The following is a 15,317-nucleotide window of genomic DNA, read 5'->3' on the forward strand; positions in this document are numbered from 1 at the left end:
GGAGCCATATTTAAAATGCTGAACACCAACACACACGCTACAGTGTTCCTGCCTGTCAATCAAGTCAGTCATGTCCTTATTTGGGAAAAACTTGTAATCTTAATATCTTCTGAATCGTCGGGTTAGAAAAAAACTCACCCCCCGTACAGTGAGTGCCAACAGAGAAATTAGTTCTTCAGACTAAAGCGTTTTTTTGAACCAGGCTGTAAACATGGTTATTATTGCTGCAAAGAACGTCTTTTTTGAATGGGTGCGTATGTGATTTCTTGTGTTCCTGCAGCAGGCCTCAAGTGGACGCTCGATGAACTGCAGTTTATAACACTTATGAATAGGCTGCCGCTTGGTCTTCCCCCACTCTCTGCTCCCCACGTTTCCTGTCTCTTATCAGCTGTCCTATCAATAAAGGTGAAATTTCTACCGAAAAAAAATATAACTTAATATATTTATACATATCTTCCAAGCCTTCCTTCTGTCACAGCAGTAAGCTCTTAGTGTTCAGTGAGTTTCTTTTAGTTATTTGATGTTAAAAAGAAAATTGATTGACAGCTCTGTTGAGCAATCCAGACTCCTGCAGCGTTGTCTTACCTGATTAGCAAAGTATAGAGGGAAGGTAAGAGACAATGACACGAGTCCATGGCCATGAGCGTCTGCTTGGATCGGCTCTGCTGTGGAATGTACCGACCTGAGAGATGATGTCTTATAGGGAAGTTAAATGTGTGTTTTGGTCTGGCTCCACCTGCCAGAATGCTTGGCTGCACTAGCACACATCAAGGCGTCACATCTCACAGTGAGCAGAAATGAAGGCCTGTTGTACATTCTATAAAAACTCACAGCAGTCGTTGCTTTTGCAAAATATGAGTGCAGAGTGCAAATAGAACCTCTTGGAGGAAATGCAGCTGAGGTTGGGTGTGTGCTGGTGTGTAAGACATCCTGGGAGAAGTTCAGGAAAGCACGCTCTGATGAACGCCTTGCTTCAGTGATTTGGAAATCCACATATAACCCTGCCAGTCAAATGTCAGAAACTAGTCAAAACTTTAAATGGTGTGTGCTCGGCCACCAGGGCAAAGTTGTTCAATTTGCCTGCATAGAAACCCAGAAAAACAGTCACATAAAGCATCTGTCAGAGAAGTGTCAGACGAATGTTTCACTTTCACCCGAGGAAACGTACGTCTTTTATCTCCTACGTTGATGGCGGACTCATTTTATATTTCAGTTTTCTATCCGATGGGTTTGTACTCGCAATTCTAGGATTTTATTTTCCAGCAATTAATTCAAGAGAAAAAAAACACTCCTAGGCGGACTGAATTAGCCGTGAAATTATTCTTAATATGATCACAGCAGTCAAAGTGCGGCCCACTCCTGACACATCCTCTGTGTTCCTGTGTATCTGGGGATCTCTGGGGCTTTTGATGCCTGGTTGTAGTGTAGGAGCACGACACTGATAAGCTGGTTTTGTGTGAAGACAGATGAATACAAAGGGTCAGGGGCAGATTATGCATCACTGTGTGTTGGTGGATGTGCCTTGATGTACTTATATATCATCCCAGCTCTGGATGACATAATGCGTTCCTACATCAGCCCTCAGGGTCAGAATTGACACAATGGTACACATGCTGCAAAGTCTAAGTCGGCTGTATTTAGAAGCAGGACGCTGAAGAGTGTGTTTGGACAGTTCGAGTGAGAAAACAAGTTTATTTGATATAAAAAGAAATGATGCAGTAGGCCCTCCTATAGTGCCACAGTTTACAAAAATAAATTCACAAGCAAGTCTCAACAGCCTCGGGCTAAACAGGTGCGTTGTTTCGCACTCAGGAAGCTAATCTCATTACGCACACACACACACACACACATACACACACACACACATACATATGTACAAAGCACCTGAGATACATAGCTGCCAAAGGGGCTGATTTGAATTCTGAACCCATCGTGTTTTCACAAATGACAGTGCATAATGAGAGAAACTGTTCCTTTTGTGAACACAGCCGTCAGACCAGCATCTGCGCTTTCTGCAAGAATTAACAGCAATGAACTGAAGTGTGTCTGGTGTTGAGTCGGCCACTGGGGACCAAAACACCATGAAAATGGTGTTTTTTGTTGTTGTTGTTTTGACTGGAGGCGATTCAGGTTTAAACTCGTCAATAACAAAACAGGACTCCAGAACTTATCCCAACAAAGATTGAGTGACAAAGTAACAATTGTAGAAACATGGAAGTAGAAACAAAACTTGGATATGAACCGGTTTTTACAAAGTAAAGGAAAGTTCTTGTGTCTGGAGTGTTTCAAGTAAAAAAAAAAAACAGTCTTTTTTCTGAGCTTTCATCTTTTCCCATCAGGCATTTCACCCTGAATCACTTTAACATAATAAACACACCACGCTGTCAGTGAATCGTGAGTCGTAGGAATGAAGTGCCAACCGAAGCAAAGTGTCCCAAAGTAGAAGGTCCTGAAGGTCCAAGAGAAAACCCTTCATTTCACCTGCTATATGCCGATAACTAGTCCGAGGAATGCGTCTCTGTTGAAGACCGTGGATGGAGTGGTGGTATTATTTCCTGAGCGTCAGCATGGCGTTGACGTCCCACAGCAGGTTCCTCATCTGGTCCATCAAAACCTTCATCTCCTGGTTCTTTTGGCGTACTTTCTGCAAGTGAAGCACAACATGCCCATTTGTGAAACTCCTTCAAGCACATAGCTTCAGTCTATTTCTCATCCTTACAGTCTTGAACAAGCAGGACTGATGTGAGTTTACATGGTGTGAGCGTTCATCAACACTGAGACTTCATTCAATGACATCATCTTGAAGATTTTGAGGGTCTAGAGAGAGAGAAACTTTCAACAGATTTTGGCAACAAATTTGTTAACAAAACAAACAAGCCGTCCAGCCTCAGGCAACCCTTCACGCTACCTTTCCACCGGCTGCCTGGGGGCCATTCCTAAACCTGGATCTGAAATATTCATCTGCCTGGGCTACTTAAGACATTTGCTGTAATGTTTACAAAAAGCCTGATGTGGAGTGTTTACTTAGTCTGAGCATGATGCATGGTCTCTGCATCTCACCCATGAAAGTAAGGGATACTGTTGGCCAGTGTCAGCACTGCCACCTAGAGGCCGTTACAGGGAAGGACTTGAAACGCAGAACTCTTCATCTTGCTCAGTTTTCTCTTAGAAGCTCATTTTAATGAGCTATGAAATTAAAAATAAAAGTCACCCCGTGCTTTAGAGTGGTGTTACTGTTTCAGTCAAGGAAGAAAACATTGGTACAGCAGAGCAGTGTTGGAGTGTTTTAGCTCCACGTCTCTGTGCAGTAAAATTTGCCTTGGAAATAACAGACTATTCAGACTCTGACAAGAATAAACAACAGATAACCTATGCAATTGTTACACATTTCTAAACACCCTAAAGGTAACTGTGCTGTCTCTAAAGTTAAGTAAACTATTTGAATAAGTTAGTAAAGGGATAAGTTAAATAAGATAGTAAAAAGTTTTTAGTTTTCAGAAGAAGCGACAGAGTAACACTCTCCGCACTGCCCTATCTTTGAAGTTTCCAAGTTTTCTTGCTAGCTACAGCCAAGACGGACAGAGTTAAATTCATGCTGCTTCTAAGGTTTTTATCATACGCTTCTGCCTTGGAGATTATTGTCTGCAAGTAAAATGTGTACATAAGCAGCAAACACATTTTCAGAGAATGTCATGTTAGGAGTTTTCATTGTTTTATTAAGCGGTCAAACTGTGTCCTATGCAGTATATTGCAGAATATGTTGGTAGAAACTACACGCAGCTGCAGTACATGTGTAATATATAAATATGTCAGTGCTTGTTTAAATATAATTATAATCTGTTTTATTTTCTCTGTAATGTTTCAGTTTAATAGACCATTGACTGTAAAATTAATGGATGTAGTATCCGTGACATCACCCATCTGTTCCTGAGCCTGTTTTGAAGTCAATCGTCGGTGGGAGCCATAATGGTAATGCTGAACTCAACCTAACTTAGTTTGAGGTAAAGAGGCGGGGTTTGAGCCTCCTTGCCAACAGCTAAATGTTCCCGCCTAAAATTCACCCTGTACAGTGTGTGCCGAAATTAGCTACGCAGACCCAAGCTGTTTTTTTTGACCAGGCTGTAAACATGTTTATTTTGACTGTAAAGATTGTCTTTTTTGAATGGGTGTGTATGTGGTTTCTGGTGTTCCTGCCAGCCTCAAGCGGACGCTCAATGAACTGCAGTTTATAACACTTCCGCATGGGCTTCATATTTTGAGACTGGAGGTTGTTGCTTGGTCAAGACTCAAGTAAAAGACAGGAAAAGCAAGCCATGTGTGTTTTATATGAAGACTTGGGACTTTTGTTTGCTAGCTGTCTAGAACACAAGAATACTGCAAGGGCAGTATAGTAACACTAGTCCTTCCTTAAAAAAAAGGCTTGTGCATATTTAGGAAGGATGAGCTTGAGTGACTTCATGAATTTGGAGTTACTCAACAGGAGGTATTTCATTGATTAAAGCTCATTGCTTACTGTAGGATAACTGCAAAAAGAGGCTACTTTCATCATTATTCTAATGCAAAAATTGTTTTCTATCGCACCATGAGTTATTTAGGAGAACATCCTTGTTATATTTGGACTGCATGGAACATCATTTATTCCCTATTTTTTTACAGTGATGCTTTTAATCATGTATCTGTGGACATGAATGCAAATAAACTAAGACTACAAGAAGACAGGAACAAACCTCTAGAACCTCTTTTCTCTCCTGGTTGACAGCAGGACTGCAGGGCTCCACTTTGACAGAGAGCAGCTCCTCCCCGACATATGGCAGCAGCTGAAGACACAAATTACATGTAAATGAGCTTGGTTATTTTTGCCTCTCATTTCTGTGAATGCAATTCAGTTTCGTGCTGCTGTTAGACAGAGTACAACGAAAAAGAAACATGAAAAAAAACTATGAAAATTCTGCACATGCATTCAACTAAGCCCTGACAAAAACAGTGACAGTCCTTGTAGTGTTTGAATATGACATTAAACATTAACAAATATCTTAGCGGCGCCTTCCTGACCTCTGCTGGTCCCTCCTGCAGGTCAGAGGTCATTTCCACACAGCGCTCATACAGGAGCCGCAGCTTTCTGAACAGCAGGGCGAGCTGCCGGAGGTGTTCCTGGAGTTTTCCAAAGCGGTCCTGGTACATGGCCTGGCTCTGGGTCACACCGTTTGGAAGCTGCATTGAAGACACACAGAAACTCATCAGTCAAGTTGTTGTTAAATCTCAATCTTACATAGCAGTGTAATATTCTGATGTTGAAAAAACAGAATTTATTTTCATATCAGGGAGAAAAACAGAGCTGAAGAAGACCTCTCCCCTCTTCTTTTGTGCTACGGAGTGTTTTAGATATGAGACCATGAAGCTCTCTGCTTTTAAAGTGCAGGGGAAAAAAAGCTCAGTCTAATGGACAAGGACAAGCTGAAAGAGGTGAGCGATACACCAGAAAACACAAAGAGAGACGATCAGAGACACAGATCAGGTGGAGATGGAAGGATGAATAAGACAGATGCTGACAAGCGTGCCGAGCAGATGAACGTGAAAAGAGAACGGGGAAAATACAGACTGACAGACAACAGAGGAACCCTGTTAGCCGGAAAAACAGCAGCCACTCAGACAACGTTCACACAGAAGAGTCAGGAAAGAGCAGATCGAATCATACTAAGCGAGATCACTCAGTGAACACACAAAACTGTGATCTATGAGAGGATTTTTATTCCATCCTTTTCCTCTATTTAGTAATTATTGTAAAAAACAATCAGAGAAAGGTTTACATACATGTGGAAGTTACATGTTCTCTCATGGGAATATTTGCTGTAGTAATAAGTGATGTCAAAACCACACATTGAGATCTAAAATTTGTAATTTGCATAAAGATTTCTGGATAAAATCACACATTCATGGTTCCACAAGAGTTGGGACATTGTGTGAAATGTTGATAAAAAGAGATTTTGATGGTTATTGTTTTAAAGAAACTATTTGCTCATCTTAAAATTGATGCCAACAACAAGTTTGGAAAAAGGGAGGGATGGCACGTTTACCACTGTTTTGCAACATCTCCTCTTTAACATTTGGAAGCAGAGGAGACCAGTTTCTGGAGTTTTTAAAGTGAAATGTTGTCCCTGTTCTTGTCAGAAAGAGGATTTCAGGATCCTCTTTGTCATATATTTGTTGCATGATGCGCCAAATGTGTTCAAAAGGTGACGAATCAGTGCTGCAGGCAAGCCAGCTCTGCACCTGGACCCTACTGCTATAGAGACATGGTGTTGTTATACCTGCAGAATGTCTGTCAGCATTGTCTTGCTGAAATATGAAAGGACTTTACTGAAAGGAGAGCATTATCCGAATGGCTACATATGTTTCTCCAAAACCTCTATATATTTTTCTGCACTAATGGAGCCTTCACAGATGTGTAAGACATGCCATGGACTCTTAGGATCCTCATACCATCAGGGATGCTGGCTTTGAACTGTGAGCTGACAACAAGCCAGGGGGTTCCTCTCCTCTTTAGAGCAGAGGACACAGCGTCCATGATTTCCAAAAAAGAATGTCAGATTTTGTCCATCAGTCCATCTTGAAAGGGCTCAGGTCTAGAGAAGTCTCTGGTGTTTCTGGGTCATGTTTATATATGGTTTCCTCTGTGCATTGTACAATTGTGGATGCATCGACATACTGTGTTCACAGACTGTGATTTTTGAATTGATATTGAGTAAATGCCGTGACTTCCACTTCAGAGTCATTTCTGTTTTTAATGCAACACTGCCTGAGGGCCACAAGATCACGGACATCCACCTTTAGTTTTAAGCCTTGTCCCCCCCTTTTTTTTTTTACAGAGATTCCTGTCGATTCTGAATCTTTTATTGACATTTTATACTGTAGAACAGTGGTTCCCAAACTTTTCAGTCCGCGACCCCCAAAATGTAGGTGCCAAAAACTCGGGACCCCCACTTTCCCTCAAAGTGATTTAATGTGGCTTCATCTAGCTCGTCTGTAGAACATGATCCTACCTGAGCGTGTGGCTGTTTCCTGTGCCGTTATAACTTCACCTACTGCTACTGATGCTTTTGATAATTAACTGCTCACTAACCCAAAACTTAGAAGTCATCTGGCAACAAATAAAGGCAGAAAGATTTTACATCCAGCCATGTTACTAACCCGCTGCAAAATAATTAATTGAGAGATGTTATTATTTTTCACAACACAATACAGTGTTTCAGTCTGTGCATTATTGTACATTCAATACAGGGTTTTAATGATTTGAATACCATCAGATTATATTGCATTACTATTTTATACAACACCCTAAACTCTTGGAATTTGACTTTTTATTTTTCTTTAAAGAATACTAGAAATGTTGTAAATGCAGGAAATGCAATACTACCCTGCTATAAATATAGGCTTCTGTGTAGGTACAGGGCAGTGCTGAAAGTTTGACACAGAAGTATAAATCAGGCTTAACAACAGTCTGATGTCCAGTACCTGTGTAGCTCGTGTGATCTGGAAGATCTCCATAGTACGAGTGACAATGTCCTGAACAGTCTCCTGTCCGATCCGGCAGAGGAACACAGGGGAGATCTCCCTCAGGGCTCCCTGAGGAGGCATGGGCTGCTGACCCTGGGCTGCAGCAGCACTGGGTGGCAGGTGGGGTTGCTGCTGAGGGTGAACCCCTGCCATCCCTTGCTTCTGAGGTAATGAGGCTGCCATCACTAGACAATGAGAAAGGACCACATAATAATACGGAAATAGCTTCATGAAGCGCCGAACATGTGAAACCACTGCTCATGCCGTGGCAAATTCTACTCTTCACGAATGTAAACACTCACGCTCAAATTACGTTTCTGCAGCGTTAGCACAACTTCTGCTAAAATAATGATATTTCCTGAAGACGTAATGATATGTGTTTCATTAGAGATACTTAAAATGCGTCTCCTGACTACCGAATGATACAAAACAATCTCAGTTTGTAGCCTGAAACAGCTAACCCAATGTTAAATCCCATACAGTAGCATGCTAGTTAGCTGGTAGTATGCTACCTAAGCTAGCTGCGGAGAATTCAACTAAACAGCTTACCTAAATGAATTTCTTTGGCCAAATGTTTTCCAAATACCACGTTTTTCCTGTGTCAACAGCAAATCGCCATTCACTTATTCATTATTTGAAATAAGACATAATAAGTGCTATTCACTGTCCTGTTCTTTCAAAAAGCACCGCACGTTATTGCTCTCCATGCGTCACTTCCGGGCAGAGAAGGGTACGCACACTTCCGGCCACTAGATGGAGTCAGTGGTTGTTTACAGAAGTTCTGGACTTGTTACTGAATCAACATGTACACTCGGCCTGGTACTGTGCCTTTAGTGCAGTGTTTTATAATAACATACACACATAGATGGATAGATAGATAGATAGATAGATAGATAGATAGATAGATAGATAGATAGATAGATAGATAGATAGATAGACTGACTTTATTTCAGACTCATAGGTCCATAACAGCACAAGAGTAAAATACATGTCCAGCAAGAAATAAAGAGATCATATGACAACAGTTTACACATTCATTTTTATCAGAGCATAAAAAGGCTTTTGTTCCAATGTTTCCAAAAGCAAGAAAAATACCTTGTGTCACTTAATATGGGCTGAGTGAGCTCCCTTAAAATTTCATTTTCTGAATCAGCTAAGCGACACATAAATTTATACATCAAATTTCTCAGTACAGCATGAAATGTAGGGACATTGTTTGATACAAACATAAAACTTGCACTGGTCCATCTTGGTAGTTTAAGGAAAATTCGATATGCATCATTATATGCTACCTGAAGCTTTTTTTATTTTAGATAGATAGATAGATAGATAGATAGATAGATAGATAGATAGATAGATAGATAGATAGATAGATAGATAGATAGATAGATCTTTATTTTTCCTTAATAAGGAAATGTGCTGTTACTGTCCGTACAAGAATACATACATAAATCATACACAATAAATACCCACCCAGCCTCACAACAATGGTGCGCATCATCCCATAAAACACAAAGGACACATTACTGTGGCATTTTGTAAAGGAGTGCTATGGCAGACGGGGCAAAGCTCTTGCCAAACCGGGCTCATCTGCAGTGTGGAGATCTATATCTGCGACCAGATGGAAGCAGAGCGAAAAATGAGTGGAGGGGGTGTTGGGGGTCCAGTGTTATGGTGCGTGCCCGCCATGTGATGGCTCTGTTGTTGAGGTCAGACAGGTTGGGTGTGGGGAGACAGATGATTTTGGAGGAAGTGTTTGTGGTGCGTGTGAGTTTGTTTTTGTTGGAGACAGTTAGTATGTTGTAATAGCATGGGGAACAGTAGAGGAGAATGGGTTGAATGATGCTTTATACAGTAACAGTAGAAGGTGGCCCATTTTTAATTTCAGTAATGAAACTAATGTGACTTCATCAAAAAAAGGCGTACTTTTAGGTTTTTGTTTTTTTATGGAGTCGGCAGCTTATAACAAAATCATACTTTTAATCGTATTAAATAATTTCATATTTACAAAAGTGAATTTTGCAACAGAAAACCTAATTTGGAGATTTTTACAAATGAAATACAACAATAAAAAATATTATGCACACTTCAAATCTCAAGGACACTTGATATTTGTAAATACTCTAATCCTCTGTACCACTGGTCCCTTTATTGTCTCAGATATATGTTTTACTCTTCACATGCTCTTAATTTATTGTTTCTCTCTCAACCCCAGAATTACTTATTTGTTAATCTATTCATAGATTAATAATTTTCAATGTCATTAAGTTCTTATTAAGGTTTTTACTCTCTTTAATATTTTTTTTCTTTTATATTTGTATATTCAATATTTCTAATCTTTGAATTGTTTTAATCTTTTATATTTGGTTGTTTTTAGTATTCACACATTGTTTGATCTTAAACGCGTTTCATGACCTTTTTTACCTTCCTTTCTGTCATGTCTTCTTGCTGTCACCACCCTGCAGGTTATTGCATTTCTATTCTTTTATTCTTTTTCATTCTCTTCCTCACATTTCTCTTTTATTGTCTTTTTGTTTCTTTCCTATTTGTTAAGCACTTTGTAACCCTGTTTAGAAAAGTGCTACATAAATAAAGATTATCATTATTATTATTGTTATTATTATATTTACAGGGGTCTCACATTAAAAGCAGTAGCAAAAAAAACATCAAGCACTCCATGAAGATAAAAAGTCTTAGAATCACTTTTGTGACTAATGCCCGGTCCACTGTATGATAATTACATATTTAGTTATAGAATTAGTAAAAGTAATGTCTAAGTTCAAGGCATTTTTAATCATAGGAATGTCCATATTTTGTTGAGTAGGCCACATGAATTATAATATATTAGAAAGAGTCATGTTCCAACTACCTTTACCCTCTACAAACCTCTACTACTCATACCTTCTGAGAATCAAGCATTTGATATAACTGAAAGAAACAGCATAATGAGTGATGTATTTCAGATATTATCAGCTTTATCCCATTCCTGCAAATTCAGCAAACCAGGGTAAGGTTTTCTCCTTTATTAGCATGACCTGTCACTGTATTTTTACATAAAACTAAAAGCACTGTGTTATAAAATTAGTGTAGATTGGTGAAAACAAGACTTTGTGCTGCTCAAGAAAGGTTATAAAAGTGAGCCTCCCCAGTATTTGACATTCAGATCTAGCAAATCATCCATGTATCGTCTGGTTCAAACCCATGAAGCTGGCTTTATCCTTTGTTTACATAGGATCAAAGGTTGGAGGCGGGTGAGAGGCTTCAAGGAAATACACTTTGTTTTTCCCGTGCTGAAGTTAATGCTTTATTAGTCTCTTATTCACCTAAATTAACATGAGTCAAGTGACATTGGATGCTGATGTGAACTTGATAATTTTGTTGCAGAACTATCGTGATTTTTGTGTGACTTCACTTAAACACTTTGAATTTACTTTTAAGAGCCCTGTCCTTGGGAAGATTTGGTTGCAAGCAGGCTATCAAAGGTCAGGAAGAGAGATGCCATGAGAAGGAGGAATATTCAAATAATCATGGGTGTGAGACACATTTGAGCCGACGTGTTCATTTAGTTTGATGGTTGTTTTTAAAGCAAAACCTCATCAAAAAAAAAGTGTTAAAAACACAGTGGTTTATATTTAGTAAGGTACTTGTGCTAATGTTGAACAGGCAAACATTGATGAATAAGGCAACAGCTAATGTTGATGTTACAGTACTAACCAGAATACAGACTCTTTCTTCTTTGCCTGTTTTAAGAATTTATAGTGGATACGTTTTACAAAGGGGTTATATTCTCCTCAATTTTTTTTCTCTTTCTTATGTCTAATGTGTGTTCCCCGGATGTTTCTTGATCATTTTCAGTGGCAAACTGATTTTGTACAATTCAAACTGTATTTGAGAGATCCATCTCCCTATTTTTCTCATGATGATCAGCAAAAGAAGCAGTTCCTAACCTCTTACAATATAAGAGAAAATGGGAGCAAGATGTTAATGCTCATATTACATTTTTTAGCACCAAAAGTTAGCATTTGTGATTATGGGTAAAATTCCTTTAAACAAAAGATGAATTACCTTGTTAGTATATGGACATTCACAATCCCCAAATGTGAAGTTTAATAATTGTACTTGTCCACAGTGGTCTTTTCATATTGCAAAGCTTTCATGATGATTGCTGCTTGGAGCTAACAGGCAAAGTTAGAATGCAGATGTATGTAGCATGAGTGATTGCTGTTGGCTTAGAGTTACAGCAAACTGAGTTAACTTGTGGTAAAAAAATATTTTATTTGTGAAGGCAGCAATGATAACATGGAGGCTCTATTTCACTATGTTTTTATCACAACAAGAGTGGTAATCTATCAAGAGGTCCAATGCAAGGGCATCTTTTCACTCAGACCAACAGAAGACCCCCACTTACATGTGCTAGGCTAAAATGTTGAGCATGGATAATAATACACCATGTAGTCATCAGCATGTTAGCTAAAAGCACTGCTGTCTATACCAAGAGGCAACCTTTAGTGTTGAAAAATTAAGCTAGTATGGAGGTGCTAAATCCTCCAATATCTCAAGTGTCCAATGAAGGCTTGCTTGAAAAGCCAAGGAAACCCCATCAGAGCCCTCATTAAAATGCCAGTTTTTACAGCAGAGTTAAACACATTTAAAGTCACTTTTGCTGCTATATTGCGGTGTGATTTGATGTTAAGGTGGGAGCGGTGTAGCTATTTTTCAGCTTCAATGTCACCTCTTTGTCTGTTTCTAGATTAGCCGGAAGTGAGTTGAAGTTAGCTTTTTTCAGATATGGTGACAGTCATCTTTGGGCTTTCTATCACCTCCAGAAACCAATGGGTGACACCATGAGTCTATGGTCCATACAGTCTCACAGAGCTGCTAGCATAGCTTGTTTAGCATGTTTAGTTTCAACTAACTTAAACCACATTGTAAAATCAGTAGGGCAATGTGTGCTCAAAGTTTTGTTTGCCTTCTCGTCTTCCCTCTCAAGCCTCACGTTTATGAGTAATGGAGGCCACAGACTGCACCATGCTGACCACTGACACCCCCGCCATGAACAGATCCATAACATCCCTGCTCTGTCTGCCACACTCCATCATCCCATCCCGAACTCTATCTTGACTGCTGCTGGCATTATAATGTATAATATACTGTATTATATAATTATCTTGCTATATTCTATTTTTTTTATATTACATTACTATTCTAACTACAACCCATGGTCATATTACATCCAAATATTCTTTCTATTTATTGCTTAATTTGTCATTACCAACCATAATCACACCATGTCAACCTGTCACTACTGAAACATTTTTTAATACTGCCTGTAATTACTGCTATTTAATTTAAATTCCATTTGTAACATGTATAAATCTAAATTGTACTCTAGCTTTATTTATCTATTTTATTTTACTTATTTTTATTTTTATTTTATTTTTATTTTATTTTATGTTATTTTGTTTTATTTTTGTTTTATTTTTATTTTGTACTTATTTTGTACTTATTTTGCACTTATTGAAACTTCTTTCTTGATTGTACTTATGTCTGGGTTGCTGTAACAACTGAATTTCCCCCCCGGGGGATCAATAAAGTAATATCTTATCTTTTCTTAATATGACTCATCTCGTAACTTTCTCTGACGTCATCCTTTGTTCCTTGTGGTCTCAAAAGTTTCGCAATTTGAATATATATATGAACTTGGTTGTCTTTATGAGTATCAAGTCAAATGTTTATCAGAGCCCCTCCCCCTTCTAATTGTGTTCCCTTATCTTTATGGGTAATTTCCATGAGCCTGACAAGGCAATAAAGCATCATTTGATGCAATCAGTAAGTCATCAGATAAAACACGTCACACATGAAGAGGCAAAACATTTCAGAAATCAGAGCAAGACAAGGAAACTGCAATATCATATTTAATCCTCAGCCTTCATGGATTGATTCAGAGCAGAGTGTACAAACAGAGATTTGAGAAAGGCTGCTAAAATCTAAAAAATTAATTCAACAAGCCGCTGTTGCAGTATTTTCCAGTAGCACCTACAGCATGGGGCAGTGGGTTATCTGAAAGAAATGGAAATGGTTGATACCAGGAAATATGCAGCTTGGTGATAAGACGGCTGATAAATCGCCACAAAGGCTCGACTATTAGCGACCAGAACAACCTGTTACAGGAACACCTTTGTTGCCTTCACTGTCTTCAATGTTGTGAAAGGATAATTAGAGGATGGTTAAAGTTTTAGTTAGTGGACAAAAGTATCCTTCTACCTTAAATTGACTAACTCCCTTCTGCCTGTGAAACTTCTTACGTTAAGACTCTGTCACAACCCCTCCCGGTATCATCTGTAACCAAATAAAATCAAAACGAGAGGGATTGTCTGTTTACTCAGTCTTTACAGATGGATGGGTAGATTTTTACCAGGACAGTGAAGTGGATACAGCAAAGTTACAAGCTAGTAAAAGTGAAACATTTCTAAGCTGAGAACTAGAAACACCTATCTCCAGTGTTATACACAAATTCATATTTTGTAATGCAAAGAAAGGTACAAAGGACAGCACTCCAATGTGCAATTACTGTCCAGGCTGAAAAAGTGACACTTTAAATCAAGTATTTGTTCAAATTCAGTTTCAAAAGTCCAAAATCTTGGCAGGAAATTCCTTTCTGTTTACATCAGTCATCCTAACCGATCCCTATAGTCAAGGAAAGCTGAAATCAAATGTGCCTTATTTCCCAGAATTTCATCAGTGATGTCCACAAGTGCAGAGGAATGCCAGGTATTCAGAACATAATTCTTGTTTTTTCAGGTTAACCATGGAGGACTGCAGTGGGTTTTATTTGCTTTTATTTTCCAGTGACTTAGACTATCTTATCACATAAGTTTATTTTTCTCTCCTCAAGTGTATCTTAGCTTGGTTGAATAGAAATGTTAAATATGCAGCAAAACAGGTGAGTTTCTGTTTCTATGCACTGTGCAAATGCATACCTACATTCTCTAAGGATTAAATTATAGGAAAAAGGAAAGTGACTTCAACCACACTAGAAATCAAAATGTATTCCACACATGGAGACAAAGAGTATTAAAAACGTATAACCTTCGATGTAACACAATACAGAGTTATGCTAACTGTAGCATCTCAGTGATATTTAACATGTTTATAGTGTAAATGGAGTTTCTTTAGAACAAGCTGTTTATCTTGGACATTTGAATTTTCTAACTTTTCATTTTAAGGACCTTTGTAACAAAGGTACAACAACAAAACAGTGGTACAAAGAGCCATTAAAAAAATAAAGCTATATACATCACACTCATCTGTGCTAACATGAAACTGAAAAATTAAGCTAAGATAAGAAAAATTGTATCATACACCCCAATTCCAAAAAAAGTTGACCTGTCTTTAGTCCTGACCTGTTCCCCACTGAAAACATTTGGAGCATCATGAAACAAAAATACGACAAAGGAGACCCTGAAATGTTTAGCAACTGAAATCTTAGCAGGAAGAGGGACAACATTTCACTTGAAACTCCAGAAACTGGTCTCCTGGGTTCACAAGTGTTGCTAAAAGAAGAAGGTGCAACATAATTGTAAATGTACCAATGTCCCAACTTCTTGTGTCGCTAGGATCCAATTTAAAATGAGCACATAGTTTTTAGCATATTGCACTATTTTCAATTAAATAAAGGGGTTAAGTGCAAACCATCTAAATCTGTCTGTATGAACATTTCACACACTGTCCAAGCTTTTTTGGAACTGGGGTTGTACAGTATA

At 38.6% G+C, this 15,317-nt stretch overlaps 1 protein-coding gene across 1 annotated transcript; it reads right to left on the bottom strand.

The window, feature by feature from the left end:
- Nucleotides 1-1,663: 1,663 nt before the first annotated feature.
- zgc:114119 (uncharacterized protein LOC619273 homolog) lies at nt 1,664-8,301 on the bottom strand. Its single transcript, XM_034705259.1, has 5 exons — nt 8,104-8,301; nt 7,513-7,739; nt 5,053-5,211; nt 4,728-4,817; nt 1,664-2,644 (listed from the first exon to the last, which is right to left on the bottom strand). The coding sequence occupies exons 2-5, from the start codon at nt 7,735-7,737 to the stop codon at nt 2,549-2,551; spliced, it is 570 nt and encodes a 189-aa protein (XP_034561150.1). The 5' UTR covers nt 7,738-7,739; nt 8,104-8,301; the 3' UTR covers nt 1,664-2,548.
- Nucleotides 8,302-15,317: the final 7,016 nt, after the last annotated feature.

Source organism: Notolabrus celidotus, chromosome 16 (genome assembly GCF_009762535.1).
Source record: "Notolabrus celidotus isolate fNotCel1 chromosome 16, fNotCel1.pri, whole genome shotgun sequence".
Classification (NCBI taxonomy): Eukaryota; Metazoa; Chordata; class Actinopteri; order Labriformes; family Labridae; genus Notolabrus; species Notolabrus celidotus.